This window comes from Notolabrus celidotus, chromosome 11 (assembly GCF_009762535.1).
Source record: "Notolabrus celidotus isolate fNotCel1 chromosome 11, fNotCel1.pri, whole genome shotgun sequence".
In the NCBI taxonomy this organism is placed as follows: Eukaryota; Metazoa; Chordata; class Actinopteri; order Labriformes; family Labridae; genus Notolabrus; species Notolabrus celidotus.
Genome location: NC_048282.1, coordinates 28,970,298 through 28,991,957, shown reverse-complemented (window position 1 = coordinate 28,991,957; position 21,660 = coordinate 28,970,298). Strand labels below are relative to the sequence as shown.

Here is a 21,660-nt window from a genome sequence, read left to right as displayed (position 1 = left end):
GTATGACCGTCTAAATTGAGTTCCTAATTTAGTTCCTAAATAGTTTAATATGTTCCTCTCAGTGGAAGTCTACATTGAAAGACATGTAGTCTATGGCTATCAATGAAATCATCTCTTACATGCTTAAAAATGATGACAAATTTATAATAGAATAATGCAACCACAGATGTACAGCACTTCACTTTATTAGTGCAACCAAGTAACAATGATGGCCAACATCTCAGCTTTCTCTTTTCTCAAAAAAATATAAAATGAGCTAAGAAGAAAACAAAAGAGCCAGCAAAGGAATCAGGAAGCTTCCTTATTGAAATAATTAAATAATAATAATGATCAGAGGATCAGTGCAATAATGACCTAAATAGAATTGAATGACAAAAATGGCCACAAATGTTTCTCAACTCAACTCAGACTCAAAATATGCCTGCTTAATCCTGATATTCATCCTAATAAGTGGTCGATATAAAACAAAGCAAATGTCATGTTTTTTATTTGAGTTACCGTAAACTGAAAAAATCTCACCGGTGTAAAGACACACTCTGTATTTGAAGATCTCTCAGAGATTTAAAAAAATGTAAACTGTCTTCCTGCATGGCGATGTCTATTATGATCAGCGATGTCTACAGCGTGGAGTTTCTGTGCAGCTGTGTCACTCTGTTTGTTCCATTTGTTTTCACTATCGGGAGTTTGCACTACTAGCTAGACCAGGGGTTCTCAAACTTTTTGGAGCCAGGGACCCCTTACAGGGGAGAAAACTGTCCAAGGACCCCCTCATAATTGTAACACAGATTAAACACATTAGTGATGTGTCATGATCAGAAGCTGCGGCTCTGAGAGTCGATGCTTTAAAGTGAATCAGAAGAGCCGGCTCGCATCCAGAGAGAGCCGGCTCCCAGTTTGTTCCTTTCGCTGCTTAGCTCTCTCAGTGCTCAGCCCCAGCTCTGTTCACAGCAGAACTTTGTTTTGATTGGTCAGCATGGCAGCCATGCGGCCAATCATATGTGAGGATAATACAGGTGATGGAGGGGAGGCTGTGTATCGTGGCTTCATCTGTTCCTTCTGAGAGGGTTAGGGTTAGGGTTCTTCCCAAAGACCGGGCAAATACTCACTGAGAGGAGAAACCGGATCAGCCAATCCAAGCTGAGGGATCGGATTTTTCTCAATGCCAACCTGAGGACATTAATAATGTTTGCTCTAGTTTGGTTCTGGTTCTGTTTGCTCGAGTTTGGTTCTGGTTCAGTTTGCTTGAGTTTGGTTCTGGTTCAGTTTGCTTGAGTTAGGTTCTGGTTCGGTTCTGGTTCGGTTCTGGTATAGTTCCGGTTCTGGTATGGTTCTGGTTCGATTCTGGTTCAAGTCTGGTTAGGTTCTGGTTCGGTTCTGGTTCGATACTGTTCTGTTCTGGTATAGTTCTGGTTCGGTTCTGTTCTGGTTCGATACTGGTTCAAGTCTGGTTCGGTTCTGGTTCGGTTTTGGTTCGGTTCTGGTTCTGTTCTGGTATGGTTCGGGTTCGGTTCTGGTTCGGTTCTGGTTTGGTTCAAGTCAGGTTCGGTTCTGGTTCGGTTCTGGTATGGTTCTGGTTTGGTTCCGGTTCGGTTCTGGTTCGGTTCTGGTTTGGTTCTGGTTCAAGTCTGGTTCGGTTCTGGTTCGGTTCTGGTACGGTTCTGGTACGGTTCTGGTTCGGTTCGGTTCCGGTTCTGGTTCGGTTCTGATATGGGTCTAGTTCGGGTCTGGTTCGGTTCGGGTTCAGTTCGGGTTCGGTTCGGGTTTGATTCTGGTTCGGTTCGGTTCTGGTAGGTTTGTGGTTCGGTTCCGGTTTGGTTGATTTTGATTCTGGTTCTGTTTGCATGAGTTTGGTTCTGGTTCTAACCCTAACCCTAATCCTAACCCTAATCACAACCCTAACCCTAATCACAACCCTAACCCTATCCCTAACCCTAACCCGAATCCTAATCCTAACCCTAACCCTAATCACAACCCTAACCCTAATCACAACCCTAATCCTAACCCTAACCCTAATCACAACCCTAACCCTAATCACAACCCTAACCCTAACCCTAATCACAACCCTAACCCTAATCACAACCCTAACCCTAACCCTAATCACAACCCTAACCCTAACCCTAATCACAACCCTAATCCTAACCCTAACCCTAATCACAACCCTAACCCTAATCACAACCCTAACCCTAATCACAACCCTAACCCTAATCCTAACCCTAACCCTAATCACAACCCTAACCCTAATCACAACCCTAATCCTAACCCTAATCACAACCCTACCCCTAACCCTAATCACAACCCTAACCCTAACCCTAATCACAACCCTAATCCTAACCCTAACCCTAATCACAACCCTAACCCTAATCACAACCCTAACCCTAATCACAACCCTAACCCTAACCCTAATCACAACCCTAATCCTAACCCTAACCCTAATCACAACCCTAACCCTAACCCTAAACCTTATCACAACCCTAACCCTAACCCTAATCACAACCCTAACCCTAACCACAACCCTAATCCTAACCCTAATCACAACCCTAACCCTAACCCTAACCCTAATCACAACCCTAACCCTAACCCTAATCACAACCCTAACCCTAACCCTAATCACAACCCTAACCCTAATCACAACCCTAATCCTAACCCTAACCCTAATCACAACCCTAACCCTAACCCTAATCACAACCCTAACCCTAATCACAACCCTAACCCTAACCCTAATCACAACCCTAACCCTAACCCTAATCACAACCCTAACCCTAATCACAACCCTAATCCTAATCACAACCCTAACCCTAACCCTAATCACAACCCTAACCCTAACCCTAATCACAACCCTAATACTAATCACAACCCTAACCCTAATCACAACCCTAACCCTAATCACAACCCTAACCCTAATCACAACCCTAACCCTAATCACAACCCTAATACTAATCCTAACCCTAACCCTAATCACAACCCTAACCCTAATCACAACCCTAACCCTAATCACAACCCTAACCCTAATCACAACCCTAACCCTAATCACAACCCTAATACTAATCCTAACCCTAACCCTAATCACAACCCTAACCCTAATCCTTATCATAACTCTAACCCTAATCAGAACCCTAACCCTAACCCTAAACCTAACCCTAATCACAACCCCAACCCTAATCCTAACCCTAATCACAACCCTAACCCTAATCCTAACCCTAACCCTGATCACAAGCCTAACCCTAATCACAACCCTAACCCTAACCCTAATCACAACCCTAACCCTAATACTAACCCTAATCACAACCCTAACCCTAACCCTAACCCTAACGTTAATCACAACCCTAACCCTAATACTAACCCTAATCACAACCCTAACCCTAATCACAACCCTAATACTAATCCTAACCCTAACCCTAATCACAACCCTAACCCTAATCCTTATCATAACTCTAACCCTAATCACAACCCTAACCCTAACCCTAAACCTAACCCTAATCATAACCCTAAGCCTAATCACAACCCTAATCCTAACCCTAATCACAACCCTAACCCTAACCCCAACCCCAACCCTAATCAAAACCCTAACCCTAACCCTAATCATAACCCTAGGATCAGGGTGAGAATGGTTTTGTAACAGAATAAATGCACACAATTCGGCAATTATAAGGCTTCTCATTAAAACACTGTTAAAGTGTTTTCAACACAAACCATTATTTTTGTAAAGTTAAGGTAAAACATACGGCTACAAATTATCCTAAATTAAGAGCCGTTCGGGAGTCAAAAGAGACGGCTCTTCTTTGGGGGCCGAGTCAAAAGAGCCGGCTCTCTGTAAAGAGTTGAACTTCCCATCACTAAAGCACATGCTTACTACCATTTGCACTCTTAGTTGCCCTTGGAACTATTTGTATTGTAAAAGGTATCAATGTAAATCCTTCAGACCTGTACCATAGGGATAAACAGATAACACTTCAATTTGAATCAAGTAAATCCCACTTGTATCCTTTAAAACAGAGGGTCATTTCATTCCTTGTGGACTCAACATGACAGCATTTATACTTTTTAAGTAAGTGATCTTAAATGCTTTCAGAAAATTAACAGGAACAAGACTCACATATCCCTTCAGCCACCAAATGGTATCATAACAATGGTGTAACATATGCTGTTTGTAATGACACAACACAATTTTATAATTTATTAGAAATATATTCAAATTATTTCACAGACCCCCATGCTATGGTTCGCGGACCCCCAGGGGTCCCAGGACCCCACTTTGAGAACAACTGAGCTAGAGTACGGTAATTGAGCCAAATGTACCATAAAACATAAACAATATACCCCTGTTTTCTGTGAATGCATGATTATGAAGTGAAGGAGAAAAGATGTGAAAAAAGTTGCACAGTGTCGCTGTCTCTTCCAGCACAGCGTGCACTCAACTTTCAATGAATGGGGATGTGATTTGTTAATCGGGTCAGGTCACATGCAGCCATGTTGGAATAATTTTCCAGGACTATATGTGATTTTCCAGGACATTTTACTTTTTCTCCCATTTTCCAGGTATTTTCCAGTACTGGAAAACTGGTCAACTGTTTTCCAGGTTTTCCAGGTTTTCCAGGACGCGTGGGAACCCTGCATGAACAGGATGTAATGTTTACGTAGGCGTGTGAATGCTTCACTGTTCTTTGAGGATAAAAGACTTTAACTGTGTGTATTTACATTACTCTGACATATATTGGGACACTGGAGGCACACATGTAGACATCAGGGCTTGACGAGTGACGTTAAACCTGCTCACCTTTTGTAAGCTACCTAATGGTGATGAACCATAGATTACATTGTTTTGTCTTACACGTTAAAAGTTAATAATTGTATGCAGCTACAAAACATTATGTTTCCCATAATGCACAGTACTTGTTCTGCTTTTTGCTTTTTTCTTCTTTTTTGACGGGGGAACTCAGTTTTTACTTGCTGTGAAAATTATTAATTCCATATAAATTACTTCTTAACTTTTCAAATCATAAGTGGATGCTAAAGAAGCAGTTTCTGTATCAGCCCGGCCATTGTTTACTTCTGCTTTCCGAAACCAGAAACCAGTGACGTCTGGCTCAGCATACTGCAGATCAGATCCAACAGAACAGTCATATTACATACTAAATTCAAACGCAGTAGTATGTAGCAGGCCGTTTCGAAAACAGCCTATAGTCCTCAAGCAGGTGACCCGGGTTCAATACCATCCTGCAGCCCTTTTCTCGCATGTCACTCCCCACTCTCTCTCCTCTGTTTGCTGCTCTATCCACTGTCTATCCACTGTCCTATCCTCTCTGAATAAAGGCATGAAAGCCCATAAATATGACTTTGAATACAAACAAACAAACAAGCTTAAATAAGGCTTTTATCGTTAATTCTAATTAGCATAAAAAAGAAAAATTGAGTCAGGGGAAATATAATTTATCAGGTACGAGATTCACAGTGATCAAGGCTGAGATTTGCGAATTTGACGCTAAATTACAATATGAAGATAAAACAGTTGTAAGGAGTTTCTCAGCTGTAACCACCGATTAAAAGATTTGTCATTTTATCAACATGGCGTGTCATTCGATTGAGATTTAACTTGTGGAAAAACAAAACAGGTTCAGACAAACCAGTTTGGTAAACTGGATTACAATGCTAAACCATTTAATGGAAAGGGTAACCTCATAAAGACTGAGCCACTCTAGATTAAACACTGAACTAAGCTGGTGTTTTTTTACTCAACCTGCCTCTTTCACAAAGTTTAAAAGATGTCAAGTGTGTCCACCAAGACTTAAAGAGCCCACATGGGTGAATGTTTGAGGACACTCATGGTCAACGTCTAAAATCAGCCACAGGAGAAATAGATTGAGCTGTCATCTGCATGGGTAGCTGACAGCGTGTGTCTCAGTCTAACAGCTGACTCTGCTTGTATAGTGGATGCAGCAGAGCCCCAGAGCAGCACTTTGCTGCAACCGCCATTCATTATGGACCCAGATAGTCCTAAGAGAGGGCAAAGTGAACCATGTAAGACTCCCTGACCTGCTGGTAACAGGCAGATAATTAAATGATACATAAGTATGTCCCATGTGTCATGTAACTCCACGAGTCTGCGTGCTGATTGTGCAGAACTTAAAGGATAATGCTGCTGCTATTTCAAGGTTAGTGGCGACTGCTGTGATTGGCCTTTTATATAATGACCAGCTCTTTCTGCATACAGTACTACAGTCTGAAATACAAAGAACCTTTAATCTACCTTCACAAGCTGCTACGTTATGCTCCACCAAAATTCTTCCTACACGCTTCAACATTTACTGAGGCAGATAATCAATTACAGCACTATCCATTAACACAGTCCATTGTGTATCACGCTAGATAGTGGTTTGGGATTAATTGCAACTGACATGATTTCAAGCTGAACACGGCTACTTGGTCTGTGAGGCAGAAAAAGGACAGTTTTCAACACTCAAAAGTTAGATTTGAGGCAGACTTTTACCTCTCGTCTTGCTTTGGTTTAGTCAAAAGTTCAGTTTCATCGCTGCAATGTGACGAGTTTAACTTGTCTATGCAGTGTCTTGCTCTGCTGTGGCTGTTCCCCTCCCAGGAGCAAATACCTCAAAACATTTATCTTTTCAAACCTTGCTGTCATGTTTGTGGCTTTTAAGCAGCTTGGACAACATACAGTTTCAAGATAAGGTCAAAACATGCAGGTTTAAAATCAAAGATGACAAAATGAGTGACTGGTAAAGGGCCATGATTTCCAACCTTGTTTCCATCTAGATATCTCTCATCCAGAACATTCTCTTAATTTATTCAAACATGAATCAAGTCAAGTTTAAAGACATTAAAACTTGGCTGACAGAGTGAGCATAAAGGACAGAAAAGTAGGACCTCAGTCTAGCAGGAATATCTCTCAAAGTTGAGGCTCACTTCAGTCCATCTGTTCTGATTGATGGGACACATCTGTGTTTTGAACCTCTCATCTACAAGAGGCTAGGGCAGTTAATGCCCCAGAGGTAGCCTCAATGATAATTGGATGATATTTAGACTGTTAAATGCAGTTAGGGCTCAAATATGTTACATCCTCCCTCTCATCCACACAGTAGTAGCTGTTTCATCATTGAGAACGGTAATAGAGAATTAAATGCATGTTGTGTTTGCAGGATTAATGAACATGTTCATTTGCTGTTACAGACATAGACATATAATATTCATTGTGGGAGAAGAAAAGTGTATGAAAACCTTTAAGTTACTATACATTTATTCAAAATAGCTCTATGCATCCCTAAGGCCTCATTCATATCCGCCATATTTTAAAGGTACAGCCAGTGGCGTGTCCAGAGGGGTGGCCAAGGGTGGCACTGGCACCCATTGAAATCCAACAGGCCACCCCAGGGGCCACCCCAAAATCCTAAACTATAATTGGCTGTTTGCCTTGTCAGAGGTCGGGTTTCTGTTAAAATCTACAATTTAGGATGAGTTAAAAGGCTGACAGTAGATTTCTTTATTAGTGCCCTCAAATGTGACTTTGAAAAAACATCTTTTGTAAGACCTTAATTATTAAGCTTAGAAGTTTTATGTCACTTTTTCATGTTTTTAAGTCAAAAGGAATATAACAACTGTTTAATACTTTAATGAAAAGTTGTGAAAACAGAAAGGGTAAATGTTATTTATTTGTAAATGCACTGGCCACCCCTGCCTATGTGAGAGTCTCAGATGAGCCACCCTGATCAAACATTTCTGGAAACGCCCCTGTGTACAGTAGCGGTCAGTTTCTACACTGAAACACTATCTTGCTCATCCCTCCCGTCTGTGAAGCGACGGTGGCCCTTCTAGGACAAGAAGCTCCTGTGATGCATGACAAGTATGGTCCTCCATTTGTCAAGTTTTACAATTAAAAACGTCTATCAATACAAATTATTTTGCCCACAACAACCACTCTTCCTCTCTGCTTCAAACCAGTGCATCTCGTGCAACCACTCACTAAATACTAATTTGTCCATAGCATGGCCGTGCAAGATGGCAGCCTCTGTGGAAGAGGACCCACTCTTATGTAGATATTAAAGGTTCATTTCTAAGTTATCAGAAACAATGTTTGTTATATTCGGGTGATTATACGTCCAATTTAAAGATACTCATGAATATAATATTCATTTTTAAGTGTGTTCTGCTAAATGCCACGAAATACCACTCACTGTACCTTTAATAAGCTCTCTGTAGTCTTACTAAATGTGGAGTCTTTTCATTTTAATAGTTAGAGTTAATTACAGCAGAGTGTTCGTAAAGCCTGAGAGTGAAATAAAGCTTTGTACAGACACTAACGGCTGCAGATTTTTAAATTAAAATAAGATTATCACTGAGGTGTGCTGCAGGTGACGCTTCACGTGTTGTCAGAACTGACCTTTGTACTCTTTTTACTGGCTTTGGGAACTCCTTCAAATAAAATGACGTGAGAGCGGAGGAGTAGATCACATGACCACCTGCGCAGACTGAAGGTCAACGTAACTGAATGTGAACTCTTCTTCTTTAATAGTCCATGATCTTAAAAGCATCACTTTGATATATTTTTAACTCCATGTACACACATGATCAAATCTGCTCACACTTCTTGTGCTCACCTCATCATCCAGCTCTCTCCTCTGCGCCTCCTCAGCACAGCGCTGGATCTCCTCCTGGATCAAACGGGCATACTCAAAGTCCTCCGCCTCTCTGTGGAATTGAAAAGCAGGAAAATACACAAGTGAATAATTGATGCAAATACAAACACATCATCAAAAATAAAGAAGATTTCTCTTCACGTTTGGGTACATGCAGTACATAAAGACATGCAGTATGAGCAGTGTTACAGTGAGCTTCAGGAGTATGGGTCACCTACAGTTGTCTGGAGGTCTGTCTGAGGACGGTACTCTGATGCAGCTGCTCCTCCTCCTCCTCATCCTGCAGCTTTTTAGCAACTCGGATGTCATTTTGCACGAGTTGGTTCTTCTGGATGTTGGTGGAATAGTACTTCTCAACTATGAGGGAGAAGCAGAGCAGAAAGGAGAGGGTGAGAAAGACTTCAACGAGAGGTGATGGAGGGCCTAATCTACATCATTCATTTGAGTTGATGTGAAATGTTCTGATTTTGGAGTATTGATGTCTGTTGTGTGATATATTTTGAAAATCTGTGACAAGCTGACCCTAAGTGAGGAATTTTAATAAGAGGCACCAAATGGCTCGTCACTTTGTATTAGGGTTGCAAAGAGGTGGAAAGTTTCCGGTAAATTTCCATGAGAAGTTAAGCTAGGGAATTTTGGAAATATTCCAAATTGGAAACTTTCCATGGGCATTATGGGAATTTATGGGAATCAATGGGAATTAACTGGGAATTGAGGGTAATTTCATGGAAAGGTATCATATCAAAGCACAAATATTTGTTTTTAGCAGACATCCATCCAAAATAATACAATTAAAACACATTTATTTGTAAGTAGAACTTTATCAAACAAAAACATGAATGTTGAGTTAAATATTACACATCCCCCGACCAAACCCATTTAAAATTTAACAAATACAATCCCAACAAAGTCCCATTCAAAATATTAAATGAAAAGAGCCCCTCTCCCTCCAAAAAACTCCCATTCAACATGCAAATAAAAAAGCATCTTCTCTTAAGCTTCTCAAGCCTAGTCTCTGCATTTTTGCTAAACCCTTTCAGGCAATGGGCTCTTCCTTGGTCTCATCAACATCCAACTCTGACTCTTCCTCTTCAGTGTCACTGTCCAGCCTTGTTGAGGATGGCTCTGCATACATATTCAACTGTACTTGCATGAAATCTGGTTGTTTTAGTCAGGATTATGCTAAAATATATTTTCCCTAACTAAAGTTCCCTATTAAGAGCCAACCTTCAATTTAGTAAATTCCTGGTTTATTCCCATAAATTCCTGTTATTTCCCATGGAAAGTTTCCAACTTTGAAAATTCCTGGAATTTTGCAACCCTACTTTACTGTATCACCTTTAACAAACAAGAGTGAACAAAATAGGAGATCAATGCTCATAGTTTAGTTTGCTTTTTATAAGCCATGGTATGATTCAGTTCTTTTACTCTCTAGTGCGGTCATTTTTAATTTTATGAGCTGCTAAGTATCACCCTCAGTGAAAGACTTCAACACAAGGACGTAGGACAGATTCCCACACACAGAAAGTGGTGAATCATAGAGACACTGGAGGAAGCTGAGATAATATAAATTACAGCATATGTTTGCAGCTGTGCAGCTGTCAGGGCAGCTTGACATTGTACTTACTTTCCTGCTCCTGCAGGTTGTGTGCTAACACTCCATCCTCCAGCACAGCAAAACACTGGCACACTGAAACAACACAAGAAGAAAACTTTTACTAACTCTTTCCCAAACAACAGAAAATAGGAACAATCTGAAATGACATTGTACCGCTCAATCAGTATGTGTTCAAAAAAAGACGATAGAGAGGAGTTTTGGTTCAGCACTCCGTGTCAAGGAAATAATACAGGACACAAGTGCTGTGTGTCATGATAGCTGTTTATTTGACAAAAGAGACAGAGTGTCCTTCAGAGCTATATAAAGAGGAAACCACTCACCACTTTGGCATAAATTGCTTGTATAAATATATAAAAGGCTCTCTTAAAGAAACCAACATAACAGGGAACCAATAATTCAGAGACATGGCGCTGACCACAATTTTACTGTCCTGCCAAAGTTACTGGGTTTAGAAGGAACAGAGGAACAAGCTGACCTCATTCTAAGAAAAGCAATCATCTGACTTGGTCCATTTGGATGTGTGTGCATACATGTATGCACATTGGTTTTTAAAATTGCTGTTGAAAAGATCTGAACGAGTACATAAAAGTTCTCCTTTCCCTCAAGTGCTCACTATGACTACCAAATGAAGATGCAAAGTTTAGGAACCACCTGCAACCTTTTAGACTGCAGCCTGTGAGGATGGAACAAATGTATGTAGAGTGAGGCTGTGAGAAATCCAAAGGCTTTAACTCAGAGCTCTCTTTACACTGACTCTAATTGGTTCTCCATATTGAGCCACTCTGCAGCAAACTGAGTCTCCCCTTTTCCATGATCCTTTAATCTATCCACCTGCTGCAGTATACGCTCCTAAAAGATATCCGTTTCGTGCCATTAACGGCTCCCAGCATTGTCTGAGGCTGTGGTGTGTGTAAGCAAGCAAATGAGAGCGTCCTCAAACACAGGGAGTCATCAGAGGAGAATGTTAACTACTTTATTTTGGCTTCAATTTATTTGAAAACTCAAATCATGAAGTGGTGAGCACCTTCACTTTGAAACTACTCTATGATCTGCTATTAATAGCTTAATCAGTAAACATGCTAAGTGCTTACAGAAGTACCAATGAGCCACGGCGGGCCGGGGTGCGTGCTCTGCAGCTAATATTTGTTTAAAGACTGTCAAACAAACTCAAAGAAGTTACTTGAGAGAAAATAAACACAGACAGCAGCTCTGTGGCCCAGCTGCATACTCAATGTCCTCGCTGTCTGCAGACACACAGCTCTCTGCTCTGCGTTCTCCTTGATTTTCATCAGGGGACCCAGATTGGCCTTTCCTTGACCACAATGGTTCAACCTTCAGTTTCCAGCAGAAGGACAGAAAATGTTGTTTGAGACTCGATTTAGCTCACTGTGGAGGGTAAAGCCTCCAGACTGATCCGGAGGCCATGCCTATTAAAAACACCGGCCCTGTTAATTATCCTTCACTCAGCCTCTCAGAGGCTATGGAGAGGACACCTATGTTTACACCCATGTGATTAATGCAGAGGATACTCAAGTGTTCACAGCAGGAGCTGGCACACATTAAAGTGACGTGCTGTTTAAATTAACCCAGATACATTTTATGACGCATAAATTAAGTTATCCCTCGTTATCACAATGTCTGACAGTGTGGTGGTGCTTCCATTAAATGAGGGTGCTTGGGTGCTGTTTGACTAGCAGTTTTAGTGTGCCCCATATATATAGAGGTCTCTGGTCCTCATTGCAGGGGTCGCAGGTTCGACTCCCAACCTTGACCATTTGCTGCATTTCTTCCACCACTCTCTACTTCCCACACTTCCTGTCTCTCTTCAGTCATCCTATCCAGAGAAGGCGAAAATGCCCAAAAATATGAAGAAAAGAAAAGAGGGGGCTGTGAGTGGTATGATACTCTTACTTATGGCTATTAATAGCAATAGACAGAAGGGAAACAGTGGTGAGACATGCCATGGGATTTTCAAAATAAAGGTATATCATAACAAAAATTTACAGATTGGATTAGCGCTGCAACCATAGACTGTATAAAATATGGATGTAGTATCTAAGACGTCACCCATCTGTTCCTGAGCGCTGTTTTGAAGCCAATCGACGGCGGCAGCCATATTGGAAATGCGGAACTCAACCAGGTAAAGTGTGACGGAAAGAGGCAGAGTTTGAGCCTCTTAGCCAACAGCTACGTGTTCCCGTCCGGGAGTCAAGTCAGTCATGTCCTTATTTGGGCAAAAACTTGTAATCTTAATATCTTCTGAACCGTCGCGTTAGAAAATAATTCACCCCCGTACAGTGTGTGCTGATAGAGAAATTAGCTACAAAGAACCAAGACGTTTTTTGAACCAGGCTGTAAACATGTTTTTTTCTGCTGCAAAGATCGTCTTTTTTGAATTGATGTGTATGTGGTTTCCGGTGTTTCTGCAGCCAGCCTCAAGCGGAGTCTCAGTGAATTGCAGTTTATAAAACTTCTGCATGGGCTTCATCGTTTGAGACCGGAGGTTGCCGCTTGGCTGCAACTAATGACCCTTTGCATCTTTAATTAATCAAACAAGTATACTCAGTATACATAACTTGACTGTTTATTTATGAATTTACAGTTTTTATGTATTTATTTATTTATGTATTTGAAATGTCAAAACATGTGGAAAATGCTAATCATAATACACTGTTGTCTCTCATTATTGCTTCTTTTCCTCAAGCAGAAAAGGCCAAACATCTCTTCTTCTCTGTGCTCTCATTAATGACAAGAAAAGCAGCATTTTAAATCAGCTGATTGGCTAACAGATAAGTCTTTGCAGCTCTTTGATTGATTACCAATCACTGAATTCATATATTGATCCAAATTGATGCTTATTTCAGCCTTATTTTCAAAGATAAGACACCAATTCTCTATTCGTTTTACTTAAAGCTTAAATTAGTTGTTTTCTGATTCCTTTGTAAGGAGAAACTTGAACAAACTAATGCAGGAATGAACAATAAAAAAGGACCTTGGTGTGTATTGCTACTTACAGGTTTGGCTGGGTGGTACCACGGACGATGAGAGCGGATGTGAGGCCTCCAGATTCATAATAAGAAGAGTTTATCCTGTCTTTATTCTTTAGTATCTCTGGTAGCCAGATTAGAACAGACTAAACATTAACTTCTGTGTTTAGTCTCTTAAACAGTTTGTGCTTTCACTGTGGACTAGATGTTGTTTTTCTCCTCCACAGACACATACATTCCCTGATCTCTATCTGTTCTCACATTCATGCTCGACCTAACGTAGAGACTCCTCCTCTCTTTCATAATTGACCTACTAAAGCCAACTCTGACAATGAAACTTAGGATCTCAATATTTAGAGAAAAGCCTCACAGTTGATATGACAAGTCAAACTGTGGATGTCTCCTCTTTGTCCACTTCTGTAAATAAGGAAGTGAGAAATAGTGCTGTTGTGAAATTCACCTAAACTCCACTCTGAAGCCAAAAAACAGAGAGAAGTGTCTCGCTCAGAATAATTCTCCGTGCATGTTTCTGTCCTCAGAGGATAAACAGTCAAAGTTCAACCAAACAGAAATCACCCAGACAGCACTAAGCCATCAGAAGTGTCCGTTTACACCAGAAATGACCGCATAAGTCTACACTGATAGCTAACCCATACCAAAGACAGACACGCATTACCACTTACACCTGTCGCAGAGCTTAGCAGACTACCCGCTAAACGGATCTCCCACCTGCCCTTTTGCGTCCAGTCTGTCAACACAGAGGGATTAAGTCAAAGGCTTGATTTTAATCCGACAGTCCAAAACATGAGTTTGCTCCTAAATCCGACTTTGAAAGCAGAACGAAAAAAGGAAAAGGAGGGAAAAGATAGAGGAAGGTGTCAGGTCTGTGTGCGCGGGTGTGTCTGCATTGCGGGTTAACTTGTTTTTCCAAACTCCTTTAAACTACGGTCACATTACCCTTCGAGAGGCGGGACAAGGAGAGTGTGTTATTATGACTGCTGAACAGGTTTTAAAAGGAAAGGGTGTTAGGCGAGTCCAGGCTGAGTGTGTTTTCAAATATCTTGAGAGACCTCCAATATAAGCTCCTTAATAAGGGCGCTGAAAGGACCCTGCTGGACCCGGTCTTTCCCCCTAAGAGGATCGTAACACAAAGATCCAGCTGAAAACAGAAATTGGCTGTGACAACTCAAGAGTGGGAAAGACTGTCTCACAAAGAGTGCAGTGCAACAACACTTAGAAATATATGCAGAAACCTACTATGTGTTCCTAAACTATGTGTGCAGCCTGACCCTGCAGTGAGGTAAACTGCAGCAAGGAAACTATTTCATACTTTAATGCCTCCTGCCCTTTAAAGTACTTCAAATTACTACTGGAAAATCACATGCCTCGCTATTTCCAATTCCTGCTGATGTGATGAAATCTCAAAAAAGGGGAGAGTGTGCCGTCTGTCTTTTCATACGACAGCTAAAAACCTCAGTCCAGCATTTGAGAACTGACATTAAATCATCAAACACAATTATGCAGATTATCTCAGGCATCCAGCACGAGGGAGCAGCCGATCAAACACCGACAGAGATATCATTCTTTCATCTTCACGGCCACTTGGATAGCAGCAGAACCGAGAGCCTGCCAAACAAAGAAACTGGCGAAAGGAGAAAATGACAAGGGTTCTATTTTCAGCCAAAATCCCCCACCGACCGCCCACACGCTGTCTCCCTCTCTCTTTCTCTCTCCTCCTCTCTGGTCTCTTCTCTTCTCTAGCATACTGCTTTTTCTCACACAAAATTTCACCACTAAGTGCCAGTTCATCCCACAGCTCTGTGCGTGTTATAAACTTGGGTGCACTGGGCCAGCCAGCCAGCCAGCCCATGAACTGGACCAAGCTGTCATGGAAAACAAAGAGAGGTGAGGGGCAATGGGGCTCTAGGTCAGTTGGTGAGAGTGGAATTAGGAACGGAGAGGGAGGGGGGTGAGGAGAAGGGGGAATTCCTCCGGGAGCTGCATTCCCTCGACACATCAGGCTAAATCAGGAGCAGCCAGAGGAGGGACAAAACAGGAACTGATAAAGGGGGGCAGTGAAAACAAAGAAAGTTGACTTGGCTGAGATTCTTGTATGAGGAGGAAAGTGAAGGAGAAGTGGGACACGAGGATCTACGGCTCTGAGGGAAATTGAAACATAAACACCCACACTGGGACGTGAAGTAAATGACCACCGTGCTGCAGAGAGACACAGCAGCACAGTCTGTTTAAATCCGTCTGGAGAAAGTAAACGATGAGCTGTAAAAAGAACACGGGCCAGACGTTTGATTGTAACTGTCACAATTGTCTCAATGAGCAGTTTATTGCTGTGGTTGCTGTCTTTGTTTGAGCACCAGCCTCTGCTTGGTTAAGCATGAAAATGCAAAGCTGCACACTGTGCCCTTTGTGTATGAAAAACAAGAGTGAAGTGCTGAATTATCTCCCATGATAAAAGACAAGCAGACCTATTTCAAACCCTGTTCATTAGTGTGGACACGCCAAAGGCTGAGTCAACTGTCTACACTCAGGCCTCGGCTCATCCGTTCTTACCTGGGAGTGTTTCATACAGACGTGAGAGCAGATATGACTGAGCATGTTCATAAGAGCTGCATTAGCATGGCTATGACAAGTTATTTAGTGATGTAGATAAATGAACCCTAACTCTAACTTCATTTTAACTCTTCAACTTGTCATCTTGAAGTCTGTCTTCACCAGTAAGTCCAAGAAAGAGGGCTCATCAATTCTCTCTGTGGGTTTTTATAAACTTCCGTTTTGGACTGTTTATTTTGCAGAAGCCATAACTTGACTTGTCATAATTTAAAAATAATAAACTTTATAGAAGTCTTCCTCTCTCGTGTGATAGCATTTCCTTCCCCAAATATCACAAACATCCATCCCATTACTTGCTCTTTATCTGTAGTGCACACAGAAAAGATGCATCCCTGTACTGCTTTAAGAAAAGTCAAAACATATAAAGAGAGAAACAAAAAGCAGACAAGCAAGGTCAGGAGAAAACAGCTGCAACTTGGCGACAAGGCCGGCTTTACAAACTAGAGAAGAAGTCGTCTTGTGTGAATTGTACACCAGACATGTCCGTCCTTGATATTTGCACTACTTAAGTGTCCATAGTTCAAACACTTAATCCCTGCTGTACCAATACCTGTAGGTCAGTATCTGGTCCATCTGTGAAGGGCTCACAAAACAAACCCTTCTCCTTTGCATTCTTTATATTTTCATATTTCTGATCTTTTAGTTGTTCTAATATTTTGTTGTTGTTAGTTTTCCAACACTGTTTTATCTTAACCTTTTTTTTAATCTTCCTTTCTGTCATTTCTTTTAGCTGTCACCTCTCTGCAGGTTATTGTTTCATCTTCCTCACATTTCTCCTGTATTGTCTTTTAGTTTCTTTCCTATTTCTAAAGCACTTTGTAACCCTGTTTTGCAAAGTGCCATATAAATAAAGATTATTATTATCCAGGACCTGCTCCATTAAATAATGTACAACTTTTTTTTAATAGTGAGTGAAAAGTTTCTGCAGATGGAGGGGTTCGTGTTGGAGTGTGTCCTTACCTTCTTGGACACGTGGAAGGTTAGTTTGGTCGATTTCCAGCTCTGCCATCACTCTCTCGGTTTGTCACTATCTCATGGTGATACAAGAGGCTCTGTTACAAGAAAGGACACGGGGAGAGATGGAAGAAAGTTAAAGAAATGGGCATACAGTAAACAAGAGAGACTAGTCTTCCAGCAAAACGTATCAAATGATATAATACAGACAAGAAGGAAAAAGCCAGAGAAAAACATTGAAAAAGTCCATTTCTGTGAATGTGTTTACATGTTGTGCATTGCATTTCAAATGAAAGTCCAAAAAATAACTCCAATGTCAATTTTTGGTATTTTTGGTACTCAGTATAGGAGGCTGGTTTACTCCAGAAACATACATACTGTTTATGTGTATGTTGAGGATATTCTATATCAAAATGAGTTAGGGTTACCATATGTTTCTTTTATGATTCCAATCCATTTCTCTTTTGCTGTGGCTCAGCATTTAAATAACCTGTTTCAGATTTGATGGTTTAGTCACAGACTATCCCAAAAAGTGTTATACTTTTCTTTCACAAATGTGGGAATGAAATTGCATTAAAATGTACAAAACAGTGAAATGTATCTTCCCCGGCTGGGGCAGCTCTCTGGGTGCTCAGCACCCCTAAACATCTGATCCTAGAATCGCCCCTGAAGCTCAGGTAGTGACAGATCCAGCACAGGGGTTCCCAAACTTTTCAGCTCGTGACCCCCAAAATATCAGAATGAGAATCAGCTTCATTGGCCAGGTATGCTTGAACACACAAGGAGTTTTTCTTTGGTAAACTGTGCTCTCTTTGTACAAAGGCATAAGAATAAGACATAGAAATAAAAATATAATAGTAATAATAACAGCAACTATAAACACAAAAGAATAACAAATAGGCATGACTAATGCAGGCTAAAAATAATGTATGATAATAGTGCAGTAGTGAGTAGTGCAGAGGTAGTTTTACATTAAAAAAGTAAATGTAGATGATAGTTAAATAATAAAATAAATACAAATATGTGAATTCTGCTTGGAGAATTGTTACATTGTATATCTACATGTTTATTTACAGAGAGTGCAAGTATGGGTGTCAAAGTCTTGTGACCCCTACTGTCCCTCAAAGTGATTTAATGTGGCTTCATTTAGCTAGTCTACAGAAAAGTAACCTACCTATATGAGCATGTGTCTGTGTTTCCTGTGCCTTAATGAATTAACCTACTGCTACTGATGCTTTAGATAATTAACTGTTCACTAACCCTAAACTTAGGAGTCATCTGGCAAAAAGAAAGGCAGAAAACTCATTACATTTTATATTTTAAAAGTTTTATTTCAAGGTTAGTGACTATTTTTGACGATCATTTTACTATAATGGGTAAAATGTACTATTTTTTAGATTATTTAAAAAATTAAACATTCTGGGAGACATCTCAGGACCCCCCTATTTGTGTTTTGCGACCCCTCAGGGGGTCCCGACCCTCACTTTGGGAACCCCTGATCTAGCAGACAGAGACCAGGCTAACTCCTGCAGCAGTGTTTTTAGCATTAAAGCCTTAACAGTAAATAAGAGTACCTGCATTGCAGAAGGCCAATTGTTTGTTGAGTAAAGTCAAATGAATACAAGCCAAGCATTGAGTCAGCTGGTGTGCCGAGGAGTCTTTGTGACCTACCTGTTCGCAGCACGCTGCCCACACAGGCTCCTCTGTTATGTGTCACCACACAGCCTCGCATTCAACAAGTCCCAAACATGACAGCCAAGTGTCAACTTCAGAGTCCCTCCCTCCTTTCTCTCCTTTCTCTCTGTCCTCTCAAATGTATCCAAGTTATCACGGCCGTGCTCGCCTCTTCTTTTGGTGTGAATACTAAGCGAAGCCGCCGGGTTGTTGTTCATGAATGAAACAAAGCCCCGTCGACTCGTGAGGGGAAGCCAGGGCGGACAAACTTAGCCCACAGTCAGTCTGTCGCTCCGGCTGCTGCTGCTGCTGCTGCTTCTTCCTCACAGCTCCTGTTCGGCAGCAGAGAGGGGGCGGTGAACGGCTGCTGCCTTTACGGGCCTCCTCAAGCTCAGACTTGCCAACGCTGAATCACGAGTCACGAAGTCCGACACTAAAAATACTCTGTTTACAAAAGAAGAGGCAGAAATACTTCCGCTATCAGTTGTGAATCACAGAGAACAAGTTGATGTGGAAAGTGTTGTAAAGTAGGAAATTGTACGGTGGCCCTGAAGGACAAAACACATTTACAAAAGATGAAACTCTTTTACAAAGTTGGAGACAAATTTACATTTTGGAAAATATTTTTTACATTTTATAAAACTAAATGACATTAACAAAACACTTGTTGAATAGGATTAGGGCCACTGGAAAAAAAAACGAAGGTCAATTTTTGTATTATTATTATTATTATTATTATTATTATTATTATTATTATTATTATTATGAAAAAAAGTCAGAATTCTGGGATTAAATTCAGAATTCTGGGATTAAAGTCAGAATTCTGGGATTAAAGTCAGAATTCTAACTTTTTTCTCAGAAAAAAATTAAGGTCAAATATTTTATTACTATTATTGTTATTGTTATTGTTATTATTATTATTGTTATTATTATTATTATTATTAGTTTTAGTATTATTAGTATTAGTATAATTATTAGTATTATTATGAGAAAAAAGTCAGAATTGTGACTTTAATCTCAGAATTCTGACTTTTTTTTCAGAATTTAATCTCAGAATTCTGACTTTTTTCTCATAATAATAATAATAATAATAAAAAAATGTTGACATTAATGTTTTTTTATTTCTCTGGTGGCCCTAATCCTCTTCTGTACACTTTTACCAAGAACAAAACACTTTTAATTTTAAGAAAACAAATTAACATTTAAGAAAACAAATTTACGAAAAAAATAAAAATTACAAAAAAAATAAAAATAAAGAAAACAAATTTACAAAAAAAAACTAATTCACAAAAAAACCTGGCAATTTACAAAATAAAAAAAACAACTTTACAAAATAAAAAAAAAAACTTGTACAAGTTGTGAGACAATTTTACAAACAACGGAGCACTTACCATTTCTGAAACAAATTTACATTCAAATTTAACAGAAAAGGGAATGTACCAAACACCGGAAGTGATCCCGAAGTGATCGAGTGAGGGGTCATTTAGTCTGTTTGGATGGAGAGAAACCAAACGGAGCGACGTCACACGAAGTGTAGGAACCAACTTGGGTGCTTACCTGGTTGATCCTGCCGTAGCATATGCTTGTCTCAAAGATTAAGCCGTTCAAGTCTAAGTACACACGGCCGGTACAGTGAAACTGCAAATGGCCCATTAAATCAGCCATGGTACCGGTACTCCGTTTGGAATACACTTCCAGTGTTTGGCACATTCCCTTTTCTGTTAAAAATGAATGTAAAAGTGCTCCGTCAGTGTAAAATTGTCTCACCGCTTGTTTAAGTTTTTTTTTTTTTTTTTTGGTAAATTTGTTTTCTTAAATGTAAATTTGTTTTGGCCTTGGTTAAAGTGTTTTGCTAATGTAATTTTTTATACAATTTAAAAATGTTTTCCAAAATGTAAATTTGTCTCCTACTTTGTAAAAGTGTTTCACCTTTTGTCCTTCAGGGCCACCGTACAATTAAATGATAAGACCCTCAAACTTAGGGTTAAAAAGGCTAAACTTCGGATTGAGAGACACAAAGACCTTTCCATAACTTTTAAGCAGCTATAGAACAACAACACAATAGGCTTTAACTATCAGGGCCACTTAACCCATATCATGTAACAACTGGGATAACAGACAGCACCACGCACTCACTATGTGCTCACTGAGTTGCAACATTTCCAATAGTACTTGAAGGCAGCACTTAACGAGACGAGTTTTCCATTCACTTTTTGCGGATGAGACTTCCAAGTTAAAGTGTTGCACAATGGTTTTAAGATTATTATTTTGATAGCTGTGAGTCAGAAAATAAAGGAGGGGGAGTGATAATGTTTTGGAGGCAAACTGGTTGGCTCAAGAAAAAGAAGAAAGTTAAAAGTTTTCAAGTGGAATCTGATCACTCAGTTGAAATGATTAACTACATTTTGGATCAAGAAAGGCAGACGTTTTTTTTAGATTAAAAAAACAGCCATAACACCCATTATACCCAATCTATCTATTATCTGAAGGGAGCTGTTTTTTTTTTGTTTGCTTGCTTTTTAGCCCGACATGAGACCTCATTTCTCCTATTTCAAAATAAACAATATTATCTCATTTCTGTGCAGAAAAAAAAAAAATCACCTTTAAAAATGTTTTATAAAAGTTAACAGTGAAGAGGATTTTGAAGGCCTTGGGCTAGAACAGATTAACTTGATTTCTTAAGAACTTAAAAACCAATTTAATGGAAGAGGAACAAAAAATACTACCCAGGGAGATGCTTTTTCCAGAAAGTAGCACAGCAATTTTAATTCTGGAAAGTTATCTGCTTAATGTAGGCCTAATGGAGAGGTGTGCAGTGCTCGAAGTTTACAGTGGTTTTCTTGACATAACGTCGCCCCCTGCTGGCTGTGCACATGTCACCCAGATCTCCACGAGGTCAAAGTTGCAGAAACCTACCAGGTCACATAGCTGAAAATGTTGAGATGTATGTACTGTATTTGTTGTGGTGTTAACCCTCCTATTATGTTTGTTTCTATGGAACAGCAATGATGTTCCTGTCAATTTGACCCGGGGCATATTCAATTATCCAGAAGTGTTAGAACCCCAATACACATTTTTTAAATCTAATTTTTAACTCTATTAATAACCATTTAAATCCAGATTTAGTCCATTGGTGTTCTTGAATTCTCAGATC

At 40.1% G+C, this 21,660-nt stretch overlaps 1 protein-coding gene across 2 annotated transcripts in view; it reads right to left on the bottom strand.

The window, feature by feature from the left end:
* The window catches only part of ccdc187 (coiled-coil domain containing 187), a 32,370-nt gene extending 11,001 nt beyond the window's left edge, over window positions 1-21,369 (bottom strand). The window contains exons 1-6 of one of the 2 annotated variants that reach the window (XM_034695097.1): window positions 21,233-21,369; window positions 18,504-18,950; window positions 16,839-16,930; window positions 10,273-10,335; window positions 8,864-9,002; window positions 8,607-8,697 (exon numbers count right to left, since the gene is read on the bottom strand). In XM_034695097.1, coding sequence (XP_034550988.1) covers window positions 8,607-8,697; window positions 8,864-9,002; window positions 10,273-10,335; window positions 16,839-16,887 — 342 coding nt within the window. In that variant the 5' untranslated portion in view covers window positions 16,888-16,930; window positions 18,504-18,950; window positions 21,233-21,369. Of the gene's footprint in view, window positions 1-8,606; window positions 8,698-8,863; window positions 9,003-10,272; window positions 10,336-16,838; window positions 16,931-18,503; window positions 19,007-21,232 lie in introns of those variants that run through there. The other variant, XM_034695096.1, reaches the window with a different exon arrangement.
* Between the last annotated feature and the right edge of the window lie 291 nt (window positions 21,370-21,660).